At 34.4% G+C, this 25,621-nt stretch overlaps 3 protein-coding genes across 5 annotated transcripts; 1 reads left to right on the top strand and 2 right to left on the bottom strand.

Annotated features, from left to right (window-relative positions):
• Nucleotides 1-12,780: 12,780 nt before the first annotated feature.
• On the bottom strand, nucleotides 12,781-14,830 carry LOC18039829 (pentatricopeptide repeat-containing protein At1g02370, mitochondrial). Its single transcript, XM_006429004.2, has 2 exons — nucleotides 14,443-14,830; nucleotides 12,781-14,197 (listed from the first exon to the last, which is right to left on the bottom strand). Exons 1-2 carry the CDS (start codon nucleotides 14,731-14,733, stop codon nucleotides 12,962-12,964), a joined length of 1,527 nt encoding a protein of 508 aa, XP_006429067.1. The 5' UTR covers nucleotides 14,734-14,830; the 3' UTR covers nucleotides 12,781-12,961.
• Nucleotides 14,831-19,258: 4,428 nt separating this feature from the next.
• On the top strand, nucleotides 19,259-21,921 carry LOC18039830 (putative E3 ubiquitin-protein ligase XBAT31). The gene is made up of 8 exons (XM_006429005.2): nucleotides 19,259-19,574; nucleotides 19,706-19,774; nucleotides 19,922-19,993; nucleotides 20,091-20,212; nucleotides 20,294-20,434; nucleotides 20,511-20,618; nucleotides 20,944-21,202; nucleotides 21,474-21,921. Exons 1-8 carry the CDS (start codon nucleotides 19,395-19,397, stop codon nucleotides 21,903-21,905), a joined length of 1,383 nt encoding a protein of 460 aa, XP_006429068.2. The 5' UTR covers nucleotides 19,259-19,394; the 3' UTR covers nucleotides 21,906-21,921.
• An 872-nt stretch (nucleotides 21,922-22,793) lies between these two features.
• On the bottom strand, nucleotides 22,794-24,841 carry LOC18040057 (uncharacterized protein At3g17950). 3 transcript variants are annotated; one of them, XM_024182042.1, is made up of 4 exons: nucleotides 24,679-24,841; nucleotides 24,446-24,500; nucleotides 24,201-24,350; nucleotides 22,794-23,469 (listed from the first exon to the last, which is right to left on the bottom strand). In XM_024182042.1, the coding sequence occupies exons 2-4, from the start codon at nucleotides 24,455-24,457 to the stop codon at nucleotides 22,993-22,995; spliced, it is 639 nt and encodes a 212-aa protein (XP_024037810.1). In that variant the 5' UTR covers nucleotides 24,458-24,500; nucleotides 24,679-24,841; the 3' UTR covers nucleotides 22,794-22,992. The 3 variants fall into 3 exon arrangements, with proteins under 3 accessions (XP_024037810.1, XP_024037812.1, XP_006429069.1); XM_024182044.1 differs by having other exon boundaries at nucleotides 24,446-24,524; XM_006429006.2 differs by having other exon boundaries at nucleotides 24,602-24,841.
• Nucleotides 24,842-25,621: the final 780 nt, after the last annotated feature.

Raw genomic sequence — 25,621 nt, forward strand, 5'->3', positions numbered from 1 at the left:
TTCAAATTTTACCAGACTTGAAAATTTCAATCTTGACATATTTGCTCTACAGATCAACCTTTGCTCTTCACCACGAACTATTTAGATTGGCTCTCACTGCTTTACGTGAACGGCACTGTATACATGAATAATATCATATACGTGAACAATACCGTCTACGTGAACAGTCCCGACACTAAAACCTCAATCAGTGGCTCTGATACCACTGTTAGGAATTTGAGCTTTCTCCCAAGATCACTCTAAGCACTTTGTCAAGCAACAAAGTATCAGAAAAAAATTAAATGGAGAATACACCAATAACACAACACAAGATTTACATGGAAAACTCCAAATCTAGAGAAAACACAAGGCTGTTGTCACAAGACAACCAGAGAAAAATATTTACGATGTGGAAAATTATTACAACCACACTCTCAAAAATAATTTTCTCTTACTCAAGCCACAGATACACCAAATTTCCTCACTAAACTCTAAAAGACTTCACAAAGCCCTCAGCTCTCTTTCTTTAACAAGAAAATGGATTTTGGGGATGCTTAAAACTTATAGAGAACCTCCCCTTTTATAGCAAAAAATGGCTATAAAATAATTTTTTTTCTTAAATTTCTTCATTCAAAAATTTGAATGTCAACATTCAAATCTTTGAATGTTGATTTTCAATCCCCAACTTTTGCAAGTGCTACCATTGTTGACATGTACAACATTTACATGACTATTCAGACAACATTTTACATGTCCCTTCTTCAAAAGCACTCTAAAGACATGAAACTAGACAACAAAGTACCTGATTAAACATGCAACCATAGAATGTTTACCAGTTGGGAAAACTAAATTCCTCATCCATTCATGTGGAGTATTCTCATTTGGTTTTATATGCTTATCCAATTTCCCATTTGCAGTCAACCTCCTCTGCATTGACGATCTTGGCCTCAAACCCCATTTCCTCGGATAAGTATCTCTATCCATCACAACCTCTTAATCTTTGTCACAATACCATGATCACAGGTTGCCATCACCACAGTAGTCATTTCTCTAATCCCTAGTGCAATGGTTTTCCCTTTAGTGGTCATAAGCACAACCCCGAAATCATCAACATCACCGCATAACAAATCGCATTCATAGCAGAACCATTCACCACCAATCTCTTATAACTATTTAACAACACTTCCAATGGCATAACAACCCTCCTCAAATAACTCTTATTGATGTAAACAAATAAGCTTGTTGTCTTCTTCTTCCTAGACTTTTTCTCTTGTCTTGTATTTCCTCTGTTTGTGTTCTTCGGCTTCTCTTAGCTTCTTTAACCTCTTTGCTGCCTTGGCTTCTATGCGGCTTGGCTTCGTTAATGTCTTTGTCGCTTGGCTTCTTTAGCTTTTTTGCTACTTGTCTTGCTTTGTTCCTTCAATTTCTTGTTCTGCATCCATGCGCCTTGGCTTTGCTTTCATTTTCTTCTGGTGTTCTCTGTTTTTTGCCACCTTCTTACTGTTATAATCTCCGTCCATTTTATATATTTTATAGGTATCAATATCTTGTTAAATTACACCTGTCAGATTTTAATCCCTGCATCATTAATCTTATTATAAAAAAATAGATATTATCCATTAAAATTCAAATAATAACCTCAATTTAAACTAGTCATATTTTTTCACTAACAGTAAGCGCCCCGTTGTCTTATATTTTAAAATAAAATATAATACAATGCTTAATGTGATTTAACTTTTAGTTAGACACTTGCTAACATATGTGTCAACAATTTAGGCCACTTGAGCAAGTATCTCTTATGGTTCTAAATATTTAAATAACCCCCTTTTTAAATCTAAACAGAGATCTTGATACTACAGAGATATATCAAAGAAAATAGTTAAATATGAGTAAACATAAATATAATCGAAGAAAAAGAGGATAGTTATCATAATTATCTTAGAAGATTTAGCGATTTCGACAAAGATGATGAAAATTGAGCAAGAAGTAAAAAAAAATGCATGAAAATGATTATCAAACAGCTCACCACAAGTGTAAATCTCAATGGTCAGAGAATTCTTCTAAGAAGGTAGATTATGAAGTTTCAAAATTAAAAGAAAAAGAGACGATATCAAAAAAACTTCATCAATTGCTCCTTTGAATATCGAAGCTGCTCAAGCTGAGGTTTTTCCCTCTATTGTAGCTTCTATTCCAATTTCTGCATCTTTGAATTCAAGTCTTTGTTAATCTTGTTGGCTTGATTTTTGTGCTCAATCTTTGATTATAGGTACTAGCTTATAAATTTTGAGACTAAGCTTTGAGGCTAATCAAGGATCGACCTTTTAATTTTAAGTATAACCAGAGGATAGGAAGTTAATTTTCTAATTAACTTTTCAGCTGATGGAGCTATAGGTTAATCATGGATTAAACCTTTTAATTTAATGGCCATGAATAAGGAATTAATTAATAGATAGGTTTAATCTAAAAAAATAGATTAAATCTATCATTTCAATCATGCAAATATAAGAATATTCATTTCCCAAGATCATTGTTTTGATGATATATAGCATATGTTTACAGCTATTCTGGTTTTAGTCATAGATTACTTGGGAGTTTTATACATAGTAGATGCGTAAATTGATAACATTCGAAGGCCTTGGTAGTTTTTTCCCTTCTATGTCCGAGAGCCTATAGAGCCTCTTGATCTGACTTCGCCAATCTTGAAGGGCGTCCCAATTTAGACCTAGCTTTCCAGAACTAGATTCTTGGTTGTTATGGAAGGTTTTCCTGAGAACTAAACTTCCCAGGTGAAATTATCTGTGTTTGACTTTTTTGTTGAAAACTAACTTGGTTTGCTTGCTTCCAAATGGATCAATGCTTATTTTCTTTTATCTTCTAGCAAATCTAGATTATGGTTGAGATCTTCTATTTTAGACATAGAAATTCCAAATTAGGTTTAAAGAAAAATAGCCTAAAGATTTTGGGCATTTTCACAAGTAGCCACCTTAGGTTTTTCTATCATTAGTAGCCAATTAATTTTTTTTTACCAAACAACCCTTGCCTTTGAAACTAGCACCTCACTCTCTCTTCATTCTTAAAACTGTCGGTGGCTTGATCATCCTCTACCGTCAGTGCCTCTTCAGCTAGATCGACGGTGACTCGACGGGCTTTTGATGATAACATCAATTCTGATAAGATGCAACAACATTTCCAGCGATTGGACGATGGTTTTATGCAGTGATTGGGTGACGGCTACATCTCGAGATTTTCACATCAAAGCAATGTATTTTTTTTTCTTTTCTGTAACATTAAATCATCAATTGAATGTAGTTGGGTGTATATTTCATGATAGATGAGCATTTGGGGAATATAGTTTTGTGTTAAGTTTTTACATTACCAATGACACGTTAAATGTTCGATTAAATGCCTTTCAGACTTTTTTTTGTCTCATTTTTTATAGATTAAGATATTATGAGTTGATGGTGGCTTGGGGGGATTATCGCATTGCAAGTGTTTTCAGGCGACAGGGTGCGTTATCGTGCGAGGCTCAGGTTGCTAGAATTAGTCTATCGCCCGGGTGATGGGTGCTTGTTGCCCAAATAAGAAGCAATGTTGTTGTTAGTATTTTGAGCGACAGGCGAGAACCAACGCTGTTGCTAGAATTTTGGGCAATTGTGAGAAGGCAGGCACCCATCGCCCAAACTTCCAACAATGTTGCTTTTGAAATTTTGGGCGATGGGCACCTGTCGCCCAAACTTCCAACAACGTTGCTTCTGAAATTTTGGGTGATGGGCGTCCATCACCCAAAATTTCAGAAGCAACGTTATTGGAATTTTGGGTGACTAGCGCACATCGCCCAAATTTCCAGCAACCCCTCAATCATCCAGCAACTACATGTTTATATTTTTGTGCAACAAGCATCTATTTTCCCTTCGATTAACGAATGTTAAAATAAATAAAATTTGAATTTTGCTACAGATAAAATGGCGAAGAAGTCACGGGCAAAGCGTAATCCGCCCGCTTTAAAGAGGGAACCAGGTACAAAGAAAATTTCTACATTACTAATATTTCAAAGTTTGGAAATGTAATGGAAGCTATCAAAACAAAGTTAACAAGACGACAATTTAGATTATTCAAGAATAATGTATTTGGACATTTCACAAAGATGAATATGTATGTGTTTAGTGGCATGATCATGCACAATGCGCTGCTGAGGCAAGTAGCGCATAATGAAAGTGATGACGATTGACTGTGGTTTGAATTTGATGGCCAACTAGCGCGATTATCGATCAGTGAGTGGTGCTTAGTTACCGAACCTTGCTATGGGGGTATACAATATACATAGAAACGTAAAGCTTGAGACAAACCACATGTTGTGTGATTTGTACTTTGACGGTGATATAGGGGCAAATCTTAAACAATTAGATGAAAAATTTGAGGATTTAAACTTTAATGATATGGACGACTTTGATGCGCCAAAGATTGCATTATATTACTTTGCGTATAGAGTACTCAATGGAAGAAAAGATGAACACATGCGAATTCATCATTGCTAAACAATGTCGATGATCTTAAGTACTTTAAAAGTCTTCCATGGGGTTGTTCATCCTGGAAAACCGTATATGACAACTTGGACACTACACTGAACAAAAAATTAGAGGCTTTCCAAGATAGCACTCTCAAAGAGGTTAAGTACAATCTTTATGGCTTCTGCCCTTCAATTGCGTTGAAAAGTCAAATATGGTTACTTTGTCTTGTACTTAACAATGATTAACATCTTTTTTCTTTTTTCTTGACTTTGTATCTTCGTTTGCTACAAGCCTGACTGTTTGAAGTAAGTGATGGTTTTTTTAGGGAAAATTGGGCTATCTAAACAAATAAGAAGGCTCCTCGCATATTGAAATGAAAAGGCATTTTATCTTCTACAATATGTTATACTGAGGTGTATAAGTTTTTCAACGACAACAAGCGTCTTGTAAGTAGCACATATTATTTTATTTTTTGTCGTGGGTATTTATTAAATAAAAGATTATTTGCCTAACAATAAATTTGGGTTACTTTATGCCTAGGCGATTGTTAAACAAACACTTAAACCGAGCACGCGTGAAAAAGACAAGCCATATTGGGATAGTATGAAGGATTTCAGACCATCAATGCCACATTGGATTCGTGATGTGAGTACATATTCAACTCAGTTATAATGCTATTATTGAATTTGGAATTGCTGCAAGTTATTTAATTGTTTTCGTCGCAGCATCACCCCAATATAATTGTTTCCATCCAACTTTAGACCAGTTAGTGTATCTTCATTTTCCTTCTCCAATACATGAGAGTACTTCGGGAGTAAATTATACGATTCCGATAAACTTCCTTGTATCACCTCAAGAGCAAATTCTCTAGCCTGATATGTCTGCTGATATGATAAGTAAATATCGTACTCTTATAGTATGTCTGCTATAATGTCACTTGGATTGTATATCCGCTCTCTTAAATAAATTTTTTTGCGAAGATATGACTGATAACCCGACTTCTTGCCTTACGATGGCCCCTAGGCTCATTACGACAAGTGTGAGTTGTCACATCTCATCACTACCCAACGTACATTTTCATGGGATTGATATTTGTCACCATAAATTTATATTATAATAGATTCATGCGCTTGTGAGTACAATAAAATTTACACAACATCTCACATAAGTACTCGCCTCAGCAAGAAATCCAAAAAACAACTAAATGCCGATTCGGGTCATAATCAAGTAGCTCACTTTAGATTTTATAAACTAACAAAATATATATTTTATAAACAAAATCATAAAAGGTAATCATGTAACAAAATAAATTACATATTTAAAAGCATTTATAATAGTTTGTTAAAAAATAAAAATAGAAATAGCATAATTAAAAAATAGAAATAGAAATAACATAATTTTTCAAATTTGAAAACATGTACATAAACTAAATTTGTTATGAAAATCAATTAATCTTTTAATTAGTATAAAAACGCTTATACTTATAATAATATCAAAATAATTATTCATATCCAGTACATTAGGAATGAAGTTACTTAACTCGATAAAAGAATTGATCTAACACACTTTTAAGCCTTTAAGAGGCTCAACCACCTCCAACACTTTAAACAAATACAAGATGTAAATATTAAGAACTTATTCTAAAAACCTGATTTTCCAATTCATATTCGTACAAGTCTAATTGTCAAAATTTTAACTCTTAATCTAAAATTCAAAATGACATAATATTCTAAGAACTATTCTAGACATACATGGGTATCTCATGTAAAATTTTCAAGAAGATCTTATGCCAAAAACATTTTCAAAACTATTTGTTTCTTGACAAATTTGAAACTATTTCACAGTGCCTTAACTGAATAGAACAGATTCCAAAATTTTTATAAAATCATAAATTAATCATAAAATTATGAAATTAAAACTGGGAATACTAGACAAACATATCAATCTCTGTTTAAAATTTCAGAATTTTTTTGAATCAATTTGGTACTACAAATAATTTTTTGAAGATTGTCATTTTGCTAAAGTCGCAGTTTTATAATGCAGCAGTGTCTATTTCGAAATACATATAAAATTGAAAACAAAATCAAATCTTATAAAACAAAATTTGTTCAATAAACCCTACATGTCTAGCTTTTAGAAAGATAAGTTCTTCTTAAGAATTTTTGATAAAATATGTGTTTAAATTTAAAATATTCATGTTGTCCATAATTGTCCAGTGTGTTTATTGCATCAAGGTTTGATTAACAAGACTCAACAATAAATCAAATCCCTAAACAAAACTTAAACACATCCTAAATCATGCATAATGGTCTGTAATAATCTGAAACCATGTCAACAAACTCTTAATAGAGTGATAAGAAAACTGATGGAGAATAGGGAGAGTAAAACTTACCAACCGTTAAGATTCTCTCCTAAGTAAGGGTTTAAATTTTAAGGAATCAGTAAGACCCTATTTTTGACCGGACTGATTTGACCCTAATTTTTAGGGCTTTGACCCGAATTTTAAGGTCTCGGGTTGGGTTCGGGTCAAAATTCTTAGGTCCGAACAAATTTTGGGCCAAGGTCGGGCTTAAACCAACCCGACCCTATTTAAAAAACAAACCATAAGTTTTACACATGCACACATGACACATCACAACATCACACACACACACACAACACATATCACATTTGCATCACACACGCACACAACATAGATCACACACGCACATTTCACTCTTCAGACTTCAATAAATCGCATACACCACATACACTTACAGTGACAAAACCTTAAGTCAGCCACTCAGCCGTTGTCCCATCAGCCAGCATCGTGACCGTCTGCTGCACGCCAACCATTTGTCTCGCTCTCGCCTGGTGCCTGCAACATGTAGCCTGCTCCATCTTCAATCACAATCAGATGTGCGACATCGCGATATGAACCATCCGGCAGCCGCCCTTTGTCGCCGTCCTGCCGTGTCTGCTTGCCAACCAACGCACACATTCTGCCGCCGGCATTAGCTATTTAGCTTTGGTAATTTTAATTTTATAAATATTAATTAATTTTTTCATATAAGCTTATAATTGAATTTATAATTTTAGCTAAATATATTCATGTTAATTAATTAAGTATGTAGTTACTGTAAATATTATATTGTGGCTAAATATAAGGCTATATATTGGGTTTATTTAATTATTATGTTATAATTGTAATTTGTAAATTAAGTTTAATTATATCTTAAGTTTATAATTTCATAAATATTAATTAATTTTTTTATTAAAGCTTATAAATTTATTTATAATTTTAGCTAATTATATTCATGATGATTATGTAGTTACTATAAATATTATATTTTAGCTAAATATAGCTATTATATAAGGTTGTAAATATTAATTATTATGTTGTAATTGTAAATTAAGTTTAATCATATTTTGAGTTTATAAATTAACTTAAAATTTATAAGTTCAATCATATTTTAAGTCTATAAATTAATTTAAACTTGTTACACATTTAATTTAGGTCATAATGTCAATTCGGATGCACGAAAATCAAATTCAAGTGAGGATTTTCATGTTGGCGAAGAGAATAGAAATGATGCCATTCCTCTCAAATGGGTCCAAGAAGTTGAAGGAGTTGAAGAGGCATCCCATGATGATGATGGGGTACAACAAAGTAGTAATAGAAAAAGCGAGGTGTGCAAGAACCTTCTTATGTTTGGGGACACTTTACCAAGGTAAACATTGATGGTGAATTGAAGGTGAAGTGAAATCATTTGGATAGACATTTGAAAAAATGTAAGGCAAATGGTATTCCCTCAGTTTCTAATAGCTTACAAAAAACTCTTAGCGTGACGAGGAAAGATGATGGAACAAGTTGTGTTGAGACGACATAATTTGATCCAATTGTTGCTTGGCAAAAGATAGCAACCTTGGTTGTAAAGCATGAGCTACCACTTAATTTTGTGGAATATGATGCATTTAGAGATTTGATATCCTATGCCAACCCTTTGGTGAAGAATTTGAGTATAAACACATTAAAGAGTGAGATTCTTAAATTGTATCAAACTGAAAAGGCAAAAGCAATGGCTTTGTTGGAGAATAATGATAATAGGGTGGCAATTCCTACAGACATGTGGACTGCGAATAATCAAAAGAAGGGGTACATGATTGTTACGGGACATTTTTTGGATAAGTCTTGGCAGTTATAAAGTCGAATTTTAAGGTACTTTTCTTATCAATTGATATTTATTTTTAATTCAATTTAATTAATTCTAAAATTTAGTTTTTTGGTAATGAATAGGTTAATATATTTGCAAAGTCAATATTATGTTAATTTATTTTTAATTCAATTTAATTAATTCTAAAATTTAATTTTTTGGTAATAAATAGGTTAATATATTTGCCGATTCGATATTATGTTTACTTATTTCTAATTGAATTTAATTAATTCTAAAATTTAGTTTTTTGGTAATAAATAGGTTAATATATTTGCCGGTTCGATATTATGTTTACTTATTTCTAATTCAATTTAATTACTTATGAAATTTAATTTTTTTGGTAATTAATAGGTTCTTATATTTGCTGGCTCCACATACCACTGAATTTCTTTCTGAAGCATTTTTTAAATGTAATGGGTGGGGATTTTTTTTTCATATAAGGTGTGTGGCTCATATTTTAAACATAATTGTGAAGGAGGGGATGAAAGTGATTGAGGAGTGGATTAAAAAGATTAGGGATAGTGTGGCTTATTGGACATGCACACTAAAGAGGGTAGAAACTTTTGAGATGGCTACGCGAAAATTACAAGTTAAGTGTGAGAAAAAGTTGGTGCTTGATTGTGTAATTAGATGGAATTCTACATATGTTATGCTTGATGTTGCTGTGAAATATAAAACTATCTTTTTTAGATTGCAGCAGCGCGACAAACACTACACCTCTGTGCCAACAGATGAGGAATGGGGGATGGCTGAAAAGATGTTGGAATATTTGCTACTGTTTTACTCTATGACAGAGTTATTTTCAAGTACACAATATCCCACATCTAATCTTTTTTTTCCAATGATATGTGAAATGAGGATTAATCTGAATGAATGAGAACTTTATGATGTGTCTGTGGTTAGAGAAACGGCTGGTCAAATGATTATGAAATTTGATAAATATTGGGCCTAAATTTATAGAATTTTGGTGATGGCGGTTATTCTTGATCCGAGATTTAAGATGCAATTGGTTAATTATTATTTTCCACAACTTTATGGTGAGGGTGCTGCAAATGAGATTCAAAGGGTACGCAATTTAAGTAACGATTTGGTTAAGTTTTATGAAGGTAAGAATGGGAATGTGAGTGATGCGGTTGTTGGTGAATCTTCTTCGGCCGATGTTTGCTTTAATTTTAATGTAGGAAACGACCATAAATTTTTTGATATAAGTAAGTTTGAGGCATTTGGAAGCCAAAATAGTGAGATCATGGTATCGGAGTCTGACCTTGAGAGGTACTTAGAAGAGTCTTTAGTCAAATCCACTCCAGACTTTGATATTCTGAATTAGTGGAAGGTGAACCAAGGCAAATACCCTATTTTGGCTCAAATGGCTAAGATATACAACCGTTGCATCTGAATCTGCGTTTAGCACTGGAGGTAGAGTCTTGATCACATCGGAGTAGACTTCATCCTACGACATTGGAAGCGCTTATGTGCACTCAATATTGGTTATGGACAAATTCCAAAGGTATGAATACAAATAATGTACAAAATATTTAAATAATTGGTTTAGTAATAATTTTAAAACTTAAATTATTTTCTCACTTTTTTTTCTTTTTTGTTTACAGGTAAAATTCTCGAAAGTGAAATTTTTACTGTAGAGGAATTTGTGGATGAAGATGAAAGTGGCTCGCAAGTGTTGGAGTAATTCTTTTTTTTTTTTTAATGTTTGGTTGTGGAATTAAATTGTGTGTTTTTATTTGTATAAGACATGAGTTTTTTTTTTTTTTATATTGGGCTGTTGAATTGAATTGTGTATAGTTGAAATAGTTGTGGAATTGAATTGTGCTTTTTTAATTTAATTGCATTGTGTGTTTTTAATGTAGGATTATGGAATTGAATTTAAAAAATTATTCCTATTAGTTGGTTGTTTTGTGAATTATTTTGTGATTAATTGTATTGTACATTTTGCCTTTGCGTTGTTAATTATTTTAAATTAGAAAAAATAGTTCTTTTTTTTTTATATGCATGGTATTATAATAGAAAGAGAACAAAAATTAAAAAATAATATTAATGAATTTGGGATATGGTCATAAAATTATAAGATATTGACAAATTTGAGTTGCCTAAATTATTGAATTAAGGTGCATGTACGGAAGAAAACATTAAAATAATATGAATATAAAATAAATTATTAAAAAATAGTTTAACATTAAAATAATATGAAACCTATTTCAGTAGAGTCGGGCCGAGCCCGACCCGAGCCTAACTATAAAATGGTTGAGCTTCAAATTTTTTTGATCAGGTCAGGCTTAGGCTTGGCCGACCTTTTGCCACTCCTAGTAAGAGAGTAATGAGCAAAAGAGAAAAAAAAAAGTATGAATTTATAGTGAGTATTAAGAAATGTATTAAATTTAAAAAAAGTAATTTTTTTCCAAAATTACTCCATCAATAATCCTATTTATGTTTTTAACATCCTTATTAATAAGGGTTATAGTGCCGTATATGATTTCTAGTAAAAACCGAATTTCTGTTTAAAATAATGGAAATTTGGCGTTACACGAAATCAAAGTGAGCCTCTGAAACACAGCCCCAGTTAAAGCATACTCTTTCGCTACATTAGGCACTTTACTGAGCAATCGGCGAGCGGCCGCTTGAGAGGGGAATAACCGGAGGGGAGAGGCGTGTAGTGTCCGGTTCGTACATTGAGGCGGTCGTAGTTTTTGAAAGATGATTGGCCATGGAGACGTGTCTGTAGGGGGAGTGACGTTTTGGGGTTTGATCATGAACTCAGAGGACTTGTTATGAGTTGTTGAGTTGGGATTTGAATCGTTGGTTTGATCCTCATCTTTTGAACTGGAAGGTGCTTTTTCTTTGTCTTATCTGAACGAGAAACTTCAAGCTCGGACATGGCTTGAGCTTGACTTAGTTTTGTTGTGAATGCTGATAAGTGTTTTGAGTTTTGACTTGTCTTGGGGTCACGTTATGTAACATATATCAACAGTTCAATGCTTGCTGTTGTTAAAGATAATGAATCATGAACTCTAACATCTTAAATTGAGTGGATAGGTTGCCGACTTTTGGTTTGCTCAAGCTTGCTGCATTGAATTCTGAGAATTTTATGCTATCAAATGCTAATCTGAGCTCGGCATAACACATTTCAGCCACAATTGTCCTTGATGAAGTACGAACTATTTGCAGTCAAAGAGGGCACTTAAGGGGAATGCTTTTTCGCTCGTATTATAAAGGGCCATGTGATTCAAGCAGAGGATATCGATAAGCTGGACAGTATTGAAGATTGGACCACAAGAGGAAAACATTACAACCAAGGATTTGAACTTTACATCACAACTGCACCAATTCGGGATCTAAATGAGAAGCTTTTCTACATTTCTTGATTCTTTCGCTCCACATGATTGTTCTTGTATATCAGCCAAGCCTGTGGAAGGGACATTTTGAACAGATTATTGGGGCACTGGGCATCATCTTGTATCAGCCACTTACTGAATGGTCCAAGCTTATGTGTAATTTATCTGATACCATATGGTTACCAGTTCGTCATTTTTGTTTCAAATTTCTACTTTGAAGGCTTCGCTATAATCTAATTATATGTTGTATGACTGATTACACGGAATTTTCATGTGGAGTATAAGATAAAAGTCTGTGTTTTAATGACTGATTTACCAGTCGTAAGTTGTTATGGTAATCATTGATGATCTATCTTTGTTTGAATACACGCACACGTTTAGTTTTCTCAAACTTCAGGCACTTTGGAGACTCTGCTCGTCCGCTACTGGAATTGTATTTGATCTCAGTTTTCTCACATTCCCAATATAATGTCTTCAATGAGACGATTAAACTTCTAGTTGAACAATGCACTGCAGCCGTTCAGATTATTCTCTTACCCAATACATTGTATTTCCTTTAGGGTGAACTTTAATTGACCCCTACTTAGAATTACGATGGTTAGTTTACCCTTTAAAAGTATAAAAACATCCGTTTATCTCCATTTACAGTTAAAAAGACAAAAGTTTCATCAACACGCTATACATTTTCCCTTCATTTTTGAGGTTTTCATATTTTTGGAAGATAAATTTAATATCACTAGCGCACCACAATAGAGTAATAAAAAGTGAATTGATGAAACAGTCGCTAACAGAGAGTCTTAATTTGCATTTGTTAAGACATGATCGGTTTCCAATTGCTAGTTACAATTAAATGATGAAAATTACTGAATGTAAAATACACATCAAATAACAATAGATCGAATTTTAGGGATTTGGTTCACACTCCAAACCTAACCTAAGGAGGGCATACCTTTACAAGCAAGTCCTCAAGCTCATCAGTTATTTCAATATCATCATCCTCCAACCTCTGCCGCATGTCTGAGGCCAACTTTCCAGCAGCTATATAAGTCTTTATCAACAAACTGTAGGCACTGAAATCAAGACAATTAAGTGATTTCAAGACCTTGCAGAACTCCTCTGCCCCATCAACATCTTTCTCTTCCTCAAAGAACCTAAAAAATGTATCAACTGTTACTTGCATTGGGCGCCAGTGAAATTGCTTGGCTTCAGACAAAGCTGCTTCCATTTCATTTAGAGCCAAATCCAGCTGACGAGACCTCAGATAGTAAATCATGAAAGACTCCCGAGACTTGAAAAATCGGGCGCTGGCATTAGCCCTTTTCTTAGCATTATTAAAGATCAATGCAGCTTCCTCATACATATCCTTTTGTAAATAAGCACGTATAATGACATCTGCCAACCTCATATCATAACTGGAGCAACGGGACTCCCACTCCTCAAAGCATTGTTTCAAGATGTCGATAGCATTGAGTTTAGCAAGAGCTTGAAGCAGGACCAGAGAGCTCGTATTTGTCGGGGGAAAAGTCGACTTCAGGATGCCCCATACACGATTGACCGCATCAAGATTAGAAGTATTACAATACAAACTAATTAGAAAATGGTAAGCTTTACGATCACGAGGCTTCATCTCCTCTAGTTTCTTGAGAGCTAACTCAGCTTTCTCAAAAAGTTCAGCCTTGACATAAATTGACGCCAAGTTACTATACGTCGTCCAACGGCATTTATCTTCGCATTCATTGCACATTTCATAAAAAACTCTCTCTACCCCATCAATGTCATTTAAATGAGAGTAGCTCTGCATCCAGACAATATAAGTAAGGTTGTCTAGAGAAATGTTCCTTTGCTTCATTTGGTTCACCAGAGGACGCACCTTCTCTGGCTGGCCCAATCTCAAATACATAGTGCTGAGATTATTAAAAGCTACAGTATTTCCCAGAAACTTCAGTTCATCCATCTTCTCAAACAGAGCCAATGCCCTTTCCGTCATAAGTTCCTTGCAATAGCAATTCAGAAGTGCTCCATAAGTGTATCTATTCTTTGCATATTCTGAGAGGCTATTGAAGTACTCTTCAGCAGCAGCTATCCCTTTGGTTTTTGCCGTAAGATCTAGATATACTGCAAAGTCAGTGTAAGAGAAATGTATTTTCCGACTCTCCATCCATTCAATGACCTGCATTGTTGTTAAAAAAGATTAAAAAAATTAAACACAATCATCAAAACAAATTATACAACACAAAATATACAAGTACACAATACATTCATATAAAAGACAGAATCTTTCGGCTGAGGCATTTAATTCTGAGAACAACAAAAAAATAAATTCAAAAAGAATATAAATCTTAGGAAAAAAAAACAATCTAGCAAAGAGAAATTTTAAATTTATATATTATCGAGGACAAGGAAGGAATGGAAGACCTCAAGTGCATGACGGTAGCGGCCAAATTTGCGGAGGCTCCGGACGCAATATTCGAGCATATCTTTTCTGACGGTTTTACCCTCCATTATGTACGCATTTAGCGCCCCGGTCACGCTGCCTCCGGTGGCTCCGAGAGCCGACAGCCTCTTGTACAGTTTATCTTCATTTCCGGTCGGAAACGGCGTCGGCGCCGCTATCCTTTGCGAAACTGTTTCCGTTGGCGTGCTACATAATTGCCTCACGAGATACGATCCGGTTGATATCAGACGGCTTTGATTGCGAATCATCATCTTCCGTTTTCCCCCAATCCTTCAGTTCAGTAATAGCAACTTCGACTTTTTTATGGGGTTTTATAGTTTATTAGGGTTTAAAATTGGAATTATTCATATACCCCAAACCCCAACTTAAAATTGCGTAAGAAAAAGAAATAAAAAAGGTTATAACTACGAATTAACAATGCTAGTGTACGGTAAATGTGATTTTTAATTTTTTATATATTAATTTTGATTAAAATAATAAAAGTGTAACATATTTTTCTTCTCATAATTATAAGATAATCAACTTAATTTTTAAATTGTAATAATTAATATTTATAAAATACTTTTAAGTGTAATATGAACCAAATACTTATTCTTAATTAAATCCCAAATTAAAAAAAAAACTTAGATTATCGCACAAAGCAAAACCAATATCATCAATAAAAACCAAACCTACTTTATTTCATAAAATTTAACAATCCAATATGAAAACTCATCATATCTTGGTGGAGGTGATGGATTGATGCTAAAGAAAATAGATGATAGGGGTGGTGGTTATGCCGAACGGTTACGCCGGAGAGAGGGCAGGTGGGAGGAGAATAACTTTAATTTAAATTTTTTATACAAATTCATATAATATGATTCTAATTGAATGTAATAATCTTTTATTCTTAACTTTTTTTTAAGTAATTTTCATACAAAACATGATTATTTGGGGACCATAGCTAATCCATTCCTGCTAGTAAGTACATGTCGTTCAAATGCAAGACTTTTTAACTATGACAATTTCTTTATTAAAAATCTTGACCCAAAAGCTGAAGTTTTGTTTGATATTAACTTTTTCTTAATTTTGTTCCGTAATGTTTTTCGTTTTAATGAAAGAACTTGTTTATCAATATAACTTTTTTGAAAATTACAATTTTAAAAATCATATTTATCAAATATAATTGAATTTATTTCACTCCTTGCAGCAACAAAGATACAACACCACAAAACTAAAGAAAGCTTATAACAAAAATAGCATTTTCTTAATTAACCAACCTTACTAAATTGAATTACAATTTATAATAGAAAAACAGCTTAAAATACAATAGTGATTTTTTGTGACAAATGTTAGTTTCTTGACTTGAAAATGCAATTTCACCCAATTAATTTTAGTATGTTTAAAATGGACTCAAACGACTATATATGACTGTAAAGATATTCAAGTGATCAAATCTGTTTAGAAAGATATAACAAAATAAAAAGAGTGTGACATTATAAACTCACAACTAATGTTTAGGTTTTAAACATTCATATCAAACAAATGAATTAACCATAATTATGTTAAATTACATATATTTAGGCCTCAGATAATTTTTCTTTTATGAGTTTAGTTGATTAAAGGAACAATAAAATAATGTTCTTATTAAAATTTCTTAGAGTGAATTTATTTCCATAGAAAAAAATTAATATAAGATATAAGGGTATACTAAAAAAAAGTTAGATTAGAATGCCAACTAATACCAAAGTCTATCAATGATGTGGAAGAACACCTCCAAGATGCTTAAGAAGAATAGATTCAGGTACTAACTAGATAAATTTGATAATGATGCCAAAATTTGCCAATGAGGTGGAGTTAAATTTGATAATGATGCCAAAGTCTCCTGATGAGGTTGGAGATGCAAAATATTAATTTGCTTCAAGAAGTCTTTTTTTTAAGAAAAAAAAATCTATTTTTTTTTAAAAAAAATCTGAAAAAATTCACCATTTTCTTTCCGCGATACTGACAATTCATTATTGTATGAAAACTGAAATATCAATGGAGACATACAAGGTACAAGAAACAGAGTGGCATTCATTATATTTCATTCAGCAGATTGTGAGCCCTTGAATGGCAGGAATACTTCCGAAAAGATATCCTTATATCAACCCGCTGCATAAATCATAAAAATATTATTTCAACTGATTCAAATGATTTAGCTTATCATCTTAATGAAAAATAATTTTCCGAAATTTTAACGAGACAAACATCACACCTGTACATCAACCAAAAGAACACACATAAATATAATTGTCAAAAACCATACGAATGAGCATAATAGCTGATTTCGCCTATATTACAGGCCGTGAAATGACAAGGTGGCCGCTAAAACCCTTCCACGTGTACGTAGCAGTAACAAAAGGGGAGCTGGCTTAAGCGGTTTGGAGGCTGGTGGCAAAAAAAAGGGTCAACCCAAGAGGTTCAATTGGATGAAGGTGGAGAGAGAAAAGGAATAGATAACAGGAAGCAATGCTAAAGAGAAGCCATGTTTTTACTTTGTAGAAGTAAATATTGGAGAAAGCAGATGTCATTGCTACAACTGGAACTTTAAAGGAATATGAATTTTGATTGAATTTGTGCTTTTGGTTTCCGTAAATGAAATGGTCGTATTACTATGTTAAATACTGATAACAACATCATTTTTTCGAGCTTTTGTAATCTTTTGAATAAAAATAAAAACAATGTGATTTTCAAAAATAAAGTGAGCGATTGAAAGATAATCAAATTCATTTACTCATTTATTTAAGATCGGAACATGACTCTCTTAATTCCCAAATCCCAAATTCGCACGATGCTGAACCACCAAAACCCTAAACCCATAACAAAAATTCCAATTCCCCCAAGTTGGTAGCCTCACAAGTGGATTCAGCAACCAACCTGGAGAATTTATAATGCGATTATGATGGCTGGAATTCTGAACTTTCTCGCACAATCTTATCGTGTATATAATGCTGCTACAATGGCACATTGGCACCCTATAGAACCATAATTGACTGCATAATTCTTCTTGTCCAAAAATATACCCATAGTTCCAGCCGAAGCCACAAGAATTAGTAGCTTGACAAACATCAACATATCAATCAATCAATCACTGCAAACAAAGTAGTTATAATAGTAGGATTTTGGGTAAATCCCATATAGTTCGAAATATCACATCACAAACATTACAATCTTGATCATTTAAACAATACGACCTAGTGGACTCCAGCATATCTAATAGACAAGAAGCATAATATGGTAAAACAGTTCGGCGATATTAATTAACAACACCTCATGGAACCCTTTTTTAACACTCCTATTGCTTTTAACTTAAACACAACAATGTCAAAAGGCATGAGTATGATTGCTATTTATGTCACCCATGTGTCATCCTTTAGGCTGAATATTATTATTCGACATTATTTAAAATGATTCATGGGACATGTCTTGTTTACCCATTATGACCAATATCTACAAAATGTTGAGATTCTTCAAACATATGGAGCACTTTCTTAACAACTTATTCCACTTTCGCATTTGCAAAATTCAATATTAGTTTGCAGTGCTCTTTGCATGCAAGATAATCTTTTGTTGGCAAACCCAACAGATATCTCGGCCTCTACCTACCTCAGTATACAAACCAGTTGATACGAGTGCAATCTGCAAAGGCAAAGATCATTTGCTAACACTCATGGAGAAAAACAAATCAATTGTTGGAAGTACCAGTAAGCTGCAGATTCATTAAGCCACTACAATTGAATCCAGTAATTAAGAAAAGCAGCTCGCAGTTCAAGATAAGCTACAAATCTCAATAAAATAAAATAAAATAAAAATTGTATGTTAAGATTACTCACTGTATGCCTTAGGTTTTAAATTTCTCTCGAATATATGCGTTAAAAATCAATATATTTTGACTGGGACTTAAAAGATCCATACATGTTCTTATTTATTTAAATTTCAAATTGACTCTTATTGCCATTTGCCACTTAGCCTTACTATCTAGTGGCGGGCTGATTCTGATCTTATTTGAGTTGAAGTCTCCATAAACTTATTAATGTTTAATCCCTTCTTGAAAATATGGTAGAGGTCTCACATGTAATTGCCACAGATTTTCAAATTATCTCTTAAGTATCCGAGCCAATCACATTAGAAAATATATTGGTTTTTTTTTTTTTAAACCAACCACATCAAATTTTTATTTTGAACTTTGAATTGCTGTTACAATGTGTTGAACTTTGACTCAACTGTGACAGTAAGCATTTAGACTCACAAATATTTTCTTTTTTTTTTGTATTGTTTTTTTTTCTTTTTAGTTGTAATTAGTTGACCAAAGAAGAAAAGAGACAAAAAAGCTATCCATGTTGATGACTTGGATTGTAGCAATAAGTAGAAAGTCCAAGGAAAACAATTTCCTGTCCCACAAAGAAGGGATTAAATTAAAAGATTGCCTTTTTTTTTTTTTTCATTTTTTCCCCCTCGTTAAATTTTGGAGTGACGAGGACGAAAAAAAAAAAAGTAAAAGTAAAAGTTGATCACCAAATTGCTCCGACCGAAAGATTTGATATTACCTTTGAAAAAAAAAAAACACAAAATATCAAAGGCTGTAAAGAAGAATCTAAACATGGGATTGCATTATTAATGATTATGGCAATAAAGGATTTGATTATTTCCCGAAATTTCGGCGGGCGCGGGACCAAACTACTAGCCAAATGTAGTTGCATTATTTACACACTTAAATGGATAGCATTTCACATTCGAAAAGAATCAGTCCTTTGGCTTAGTGCCACCACTACAATAAGATTAAGCAGCAGCCACACTGCGGGAGCCGGATGTCACGTGGTGGTGGCGCGTGAATAAAGTCTCCGGGCAGCTCTCATTTCTTTAGTGCAAGATATTGAGCTAAAGAGAGGTCATGGGTCAGAGAATGAGTTGCAGGGAACGAAGTGAAAGTGCATTGTTTGTTGCCGTGGAGAATGGGGACTTGCAGATGATTGAGGCTATGGTGGAAGCTGACCCAACTGTCTTGGGAATGACTAGTGGATATGGAAAGCAATCTGCATTGCATTTGGCTGCTGCTTATGGCCAGATGGAGGTGAGTTTAGGAGTTTGTTGCTTTACTTGATTGATTTGCTTGTTTTTGTGGTTTCTTTATAATTTTCTTGGGAAAATATTGATGGGATTTTCTGGGTTTTTGTTTTATTGGCTTTTCTGGATCATGGGTAGGTTCTGTCAATGCTGTTGGATCAGTTCTTTTTATATACCAATACAGATGCCTTGAATCGCTATAAACAGGTAATATTCTTGGTTTTCCTATATGTTTGTGTCAGTTGTTAAATCTCCATTTTACTTGCTGTTTTTATTGGTTATGCATTTTAGTCTCTGACATTGTATGCTTTACTTGTGTTTTGGGTTGATTGTGCTGGTGATTGGCCTATTCAGACCCCATTAATGGTGGCTGCAATGAATGGGAAGTTATCTTGTGTGAAAAAACTCATTGAAAGTGGAGCATTTGTATGTTTTCTTCTTAACGATTTACGTTGATTTTGGCTTTGCTTTTCTTGGATAATTTTCGATGAAACTGATCATTTGGTGTGCTGTAAATTATTAGATTCTGAATTTTGATTCTCTTCAAGGAAGAACTTGCCTACACTATGCTGCCTACTATGGCCATTCAGATTGCCTGCAAGCAGTACTTACTGCTGCCCGGACAAGCCCTGTAGCAAATACTTGGTCTCTTTCTTGTTCTGCATCTGCGTGTGTGTAAAGTTGAATCTCAATAATTATTGTGTGACTGAATGAGAGCTGTTGCAGGGGATTTTCAAGATTTGTTAACATAAGAGACGAAAGTGGTGCTACCCCACTGCACTTGGCTGCCCGTCAAGGATGGTCTGAATGTGTTCATACCCTCTTAGACAATGGAGCTCTTGCTTGTTCATCAACTGGTGGAAATGGGTACTTTTCAATCATAAGGTCTAATTTATTTGTTGAGTGACTTCTTCATTTAGATTAATGGGAGGCATATATATAGATATCCAGGGAGCACACCACTTCATTTTGCTGCTCGGGGAGGTTCATTGGAGTGTATACGGGAATTGCTTGCTTGGGGAGCTGATAGGGTTCAGCCAGATGCATTTGGGTGAGTCTTCCCAGCAAGAGATAGAAAGCCCTTTGCTTTGCTATTAGTTATGTGAGATGGGCCGTAGAGAAAGACCTTTGGTGTAATTTTGCATTTTGGTATCTTGTTTCCATGGTACAGTTTGCAAGTCTATTTTTGGAAGAACTAATTTGAATTGCAAATTGGGAAACTTTATTTTTCTTGGCACTTTGTCTTCTGTCTTCCTGTTTTTGGCAAAATAAAAATGTTGTAAGTTTTGCTATCAATCCTGAAATGTTAGTGGTATTGTTTATGTGATGGCTTTAGAAGTCTTGTATTGATTTCAGCTAAAAATGACGTGTTTCAGGAGAATACCATATGCAATTGCTCTCAAGTACAAACATCAAGCGTGTGCAGCCTTGCTGAACCCTTCATCTGCAGAGCCTCTTGTCTGGCCACTGCAATTACGGAACATGACTGATCTTAATCCAGAGGCCAAAGAGCTGCTGGAGAAGGCCTTAATGGAGACAAATGAGGAGAGGGAGAAAGCCATTTTGAATGAGACAATCTGCTCAGTTCCATCAACTTCACCTTCTGATGCTGAGGTCGATGACAATACCTCTGAGGTGATATTCTTTTAAGCTTAAATTATCCATTTGAACTTATGTATTCTGAAGTATGAATTGTGACATATGTCTAAATTCTAATAGTAATAGAAATGATCCAGGATATGACTTTAAAAATATGATTTTTTTCCCATATCAAGGTGAGATAAAATGTGATGGTAAATGAACCTCAAGGCCCTGATTTGTGGAAAACCATAGAGTACTGATCTTGTTAAAATATAGGTATGTTCATCTCTTCATTTGTATTTACCGGAAAATTTTTCTCAAGCAGGCAAGTGACGTTGAGCTATGCTGCATATGCTTTGAAAATCTCTGCACAATTGAGATAAAGCCATGTGGGCATCAAATGTGTGCTCATTGCACCCTAGCCCTGTGTTGCCACAAGAAGCCTGACACCATAACAGCTGTCCCAGAGGTCCCTGCTTGCCCCTTCTGCCGCTGCAGCATTGCCAACCTAGTTGCTGCCAGAATTATCAACTCTGCTACCGAACTGGACATTAGTCCCTCAAAACCCAGGATATCAAGGAAGTCCTGGAATTCCAGCGAAGGAAGCAGCAGCAGCTTCAAGGGTTTGTCAGCCGTGGGCTCATTTGTGAAGATAGCTGGCAGAAGTTCAGGAAGGGTCGCAGCTGAATGCAATGAAGCAAGTGATAAGCTTTTACACATGGATGCTAGGGATTCTCCTTCTTGCCATGTTAGTTGATGGACCAGCAGTGTTGTAACATTCAGATTGCTTTAAATGGCTCATTTGGGTAACTTTTTCAACCCTCCTCCATTTGAATTTTAAGCATGTGAGATACAAGAGTCAAGTAAAATGTCCTTGTGCAAGTTTTTTCTGTGGAATCCTGTCAATCTAGTATGCTGCTCTTTAGATTGAAGAAGCAACAATGTTTAGGATTTTCATGCTTCAAGTCCGCACGTTTGTACAGAATAATGAGGCCAAATGCTCAATGGCTGTTCAACTATGTTTGAGTATGATCCATTTCCTCTATTAAAAAGGAAGGAAAAAAAAAGGAAAAGAACAAAGAAAGAAAAGAGGAAACAGTATGCTTTTTTTATCCACTATTTCTTGTGGAAGAAGCTGGAGAAATCCGCTCTTAATATTATTTTAGATTTTATAAGCAAAACTGCTATCTGTGCCATTCCTTTTAATTTCATTAAATATATTTGCCAATTGAAATGCGCACATTTGTTCTGCCTCAACTTGGAACCTATCGAATCATGATTAATGAATCTTAGAACTACTTGGTTACAAAATAATGTTTGCTATATTAGCTTATTGAAATAGCTTAAGCTACATTTGCCTTCTCATTTGTCTTCTCTCTTTTATATCGAAAAACACTCTGTTTTTCGGAATAGGAGGCAAATATTGTTTGCCGTTTCCTGTAAGTACTAGTTGGTTAAACCAGTAAGATTTTTTTAGGTTCCAGAGTTCTGGGGTTTGGGATCCCAGTCATACAATGATAGAAAGACAGGAAGAAGTTTACTTTGATTTATGTAATTGCTTAAGATGGCTAATGATATTAGAAAAAAGACACCTGGGTTATTTTGAATTGGAGAGAGAGAACACCAAGAATCTTTGGAAGGGGGAAAAAAATCTCGAATGAGAGTTTTTTGAGTTTAGTAATAATTTATTATTGCTTAAAAGCCTATATTAATCAGGAAGGTTTCAAGGCATAACTTTTGGCAAAATTGGCCCCTATGAAACAAATGAACAAAGATATCTATAAATTTTAACCACGCAATACATTCTTCTCCTGAAAGAGTGTGGTATATTCAATGAAAACGCATCATTTAATGAGTTGACCACACATACATGAAAGCAATAATGGAGCTCCGTATCCATCGCCGTGTTCCAGTAGTTCTCTATTAGATCTTCTCTCACCATCTGCACTTAATGAAGGACTTGCATGAGGGGCAACCCGGTCACCGACAAATAAAGGATTTGGATTTGTAACTGGAAGAACTGGTGAAAAATCATTAGGTCCATAGATTGCTGGGCTATGATTCCTCCTGCAAATGCTGGCAGCTCTCCTTTCCGCTTCAAGAAAGTGACCAAGAGAGGGCGTGTTGTTAGTGTTCACAGCATCCGTAGTTAGTTTTGAGCACAGCGAAAACAACCAAGGCCTAGGCTTGTAATTCTTCTGGTCTCTCAAGGTATCCGTTGGTCTTCTCCTAGTAGATCTTCGCGAGAGCTCCAGAATGTTAGAAACACCAATAAGGCTCCCAAGTGTGATGCTCTTGTCGCGGAAAAAGGAACCAGTGGACTGATATCAAACAAAATAAGTATCTGAATTGATTAACAAAAGTTTAGGCACAAAGGAAGACTGATCAGAGATTAATAGCAATGACAGATTCATTGATCTGTTAGCCCATGTTCTGGGACCCTAGGTTCACTTGCATGCGTGATAAGAAACCTTTTTCACCATTCTAATCAGTGAGAGATCCAAGAGGCAGTAGGCATCTCTTTCTTGTTTTCAGTTCATGGAACCTCATTGAGTGTGAGGACAACCATATTTGTATATTTTAACTCAAACAAAGAGATCTGCAATCTTTAAAAGGGTTTAGTGGAAGTAACAAGTGCAGTCAAAAACACCATCATGACGGCCCATGTGGAAAGAGTAAAGTGGGATTTTAAGTTGCTTTTGTTGTTCCGTGAAATTAACTAAAGATTAAAGAAAACAAAATCAAAAGATAAGGAAATGAATCTGGTACTCATCATACCCAAAGCTAGTACTTGAATGAAAATACAATAATGGTGTACAAATAAAGTCTATTCAAACTGCTCGATGACTTGCTCAAGAGGTTTTTACACGATTTTATTTAACTGATCACACAAGTTTAAATATTTGATTGTTATCCTAGCTATGCATGCATAGTATTACTCAAAGAAATAATTGTATGCCTGGACTAACATAATGCATCTACGCTTCCGTGCTAAAAGTTTTTAAATGCATAGTAATAAAACCGAGGCATCAACTGAGAAGAAAGAAGTGACCTCTGTATCAAGATCTGAAGAAGAAAGTGTAGAGGAGCTTGGAGAGCCAGTAAGCAAAGTGTTGAAAGAAACTGAACCAGATAAATTGCGATTTCCCACCAACCCAACTCTTGCATTAAGTGGCCTCAGGCCAAGAGGCCACCCATCTTCCTACATTAATAATAATAATAATAATAACAACAACAAATGGGTTTAGCCTTAAACTCATAAACCTTCAAAATAAAAGAGAAGAATATGATGAGTACCTGCCGAGCCATGAACTTGGAGGAGTTTGATTTGACTAAGAGAACAGTGAAGGTGCTGCAGACAAAGGAACGGTCATTTCTAGCATCAAGAAAAGTGAAATGCAAACAGCGTTACAGAGAATAAAGATCATTTAAAATGAGTCAGAAATCTCTCACACGCAGCAGCAATCTGAGCAGTGAGCAGAGCCCGAAACACTAAAACGCAAAGAACGATTGTGAGAGTGACGTGTTACCAGCTCTTTGAGGCATCTCTGGTTCAGTCAGCAGCCACAGGGAAGGAGAGGAAGTGGAATCGTTTTGTACCGGTGCGAGAGAAAAGGGGAATATGAAGCGTCTAGGATTCAAGCCCACAGCTTTTTCTAATATGACTACGTTATCCCCGTACTATCAAGCTTCCAAAATTTTTAACCTTTTTTTGTTTGGTCCATTTTTCTCTTTAATATCAAATCACAATAAAAATAACTGATGGGACTTTGTTCCCATAACTGATAAAATATTATATATTCTTTACCTACTGGCTGGTCATAAAACCAAATCAGTCGAGACAAAATTTATGACAATATATAATATCAAAATTTTATTATTATCTGTATGTGTGAATATTTGTGTGATTTTTAAAATAAAATTTGAACTTAATTTTTTTAATTTAAAACTTTTTATACATTTTTTAGCCTAAATTTAATAAATTCAATTAATTCAACAGAGGCAGATTTATAAGTTAACTAAATCAAGATTAATTGCCCTCACTAAATCAATATATCTTCTAAGATTTTTAAACTAGACAAAATTAATTGCCCTCACTTATTTCTTAGTGGCTTCGCTACTATCCTTACCTAATTGAATTAGGAGAGAAGTATAAATTAAAATAATTGTTAAGTCGACTCAAATTCAAAACCAAGTTTGAGAGCACGGTAAGATGATCATTGTCGATGAAAATCAGGCAATCAATCATGTCAATTGTTTTGTGAATAGAAGGTTTATTCACGTAAAAATATCGCTTAAAGGTAGCAGGAGACCGAAGATCGAAAGAAACTCCAACCAATAGCTTATGTGTTATTTAAAACTTAAAAAAAAAAAAAAAAAAAAGGGCTCATTTGGGACTTGCCAGCTACTTCTGAAAAAGGCACTGGGCTTAATTGTCATTGTAAATACACTTGTTACTAAAATACTAAAGGG

The sequence above is a fragment of the Citrus clementina genome, unplaced genomic scaffold (genome assembly GCF_000493195.1).
Source record: "Citrus clementina cultivar Clemenules unplaced genomic scaffold, Citrus_clementina_v1.0 scaffold_6, whole genome shotgun sequence".
Taxonomy (NCBI): Eukaryota; Viridiplantae; Streptophyta; class Magnoliopsida; order Sapindales; family Rutaceae; genus Citrus; species Citrus x clementina.

Bases quoted from the DNA above. Each gene is read 5' to 3' on its own strand.
- LOC18039829 (XM_006429004.2), bottom strand. From the start codon at position 14,733: ATGATGATTCGCAATCAAAGCCGTCTGATATCAACCGGATCGTATCTC. The intron at 14,198-14,442 runs GTCTTCCATTCC...ACAACAATGCAG, and splicing joins GCTACCGTCATGCACTTGAG to GTCATTGAATGGATGGAGAG.
- LOC18039830 (XM_006429005.2), top strand. From the start codon at position 19,395: ATGGGTCAGAGAATGAGTTGCAGGGAACGAAGTGAAAGTGCATTGTTT. The intron at 19,575-19,705 runs GTGAGTTTAGGA...GATCATGGGTAG, and splicing joins CTGCTTATGGCCAGATGGAG to GTTCTGTCAATGCTGTTGGA. The intron at 19,775-19,921 runs GTAATATTCTTG...TGGCCTATTCAG, and splicing joins CCTTGAATCGCTATAAACAG to ACCCCATTAATGGTGGCTGC.
- LOC18040057 (XM_024182042.1), bottom strand. The intron at 23,470-24,200 runs GTCACTTCTTTC...GTTTGATATCAG, and splicing joins CTTCAGATCTTGATACAGAG to TCCACTGGTTCCTTTTTCCG.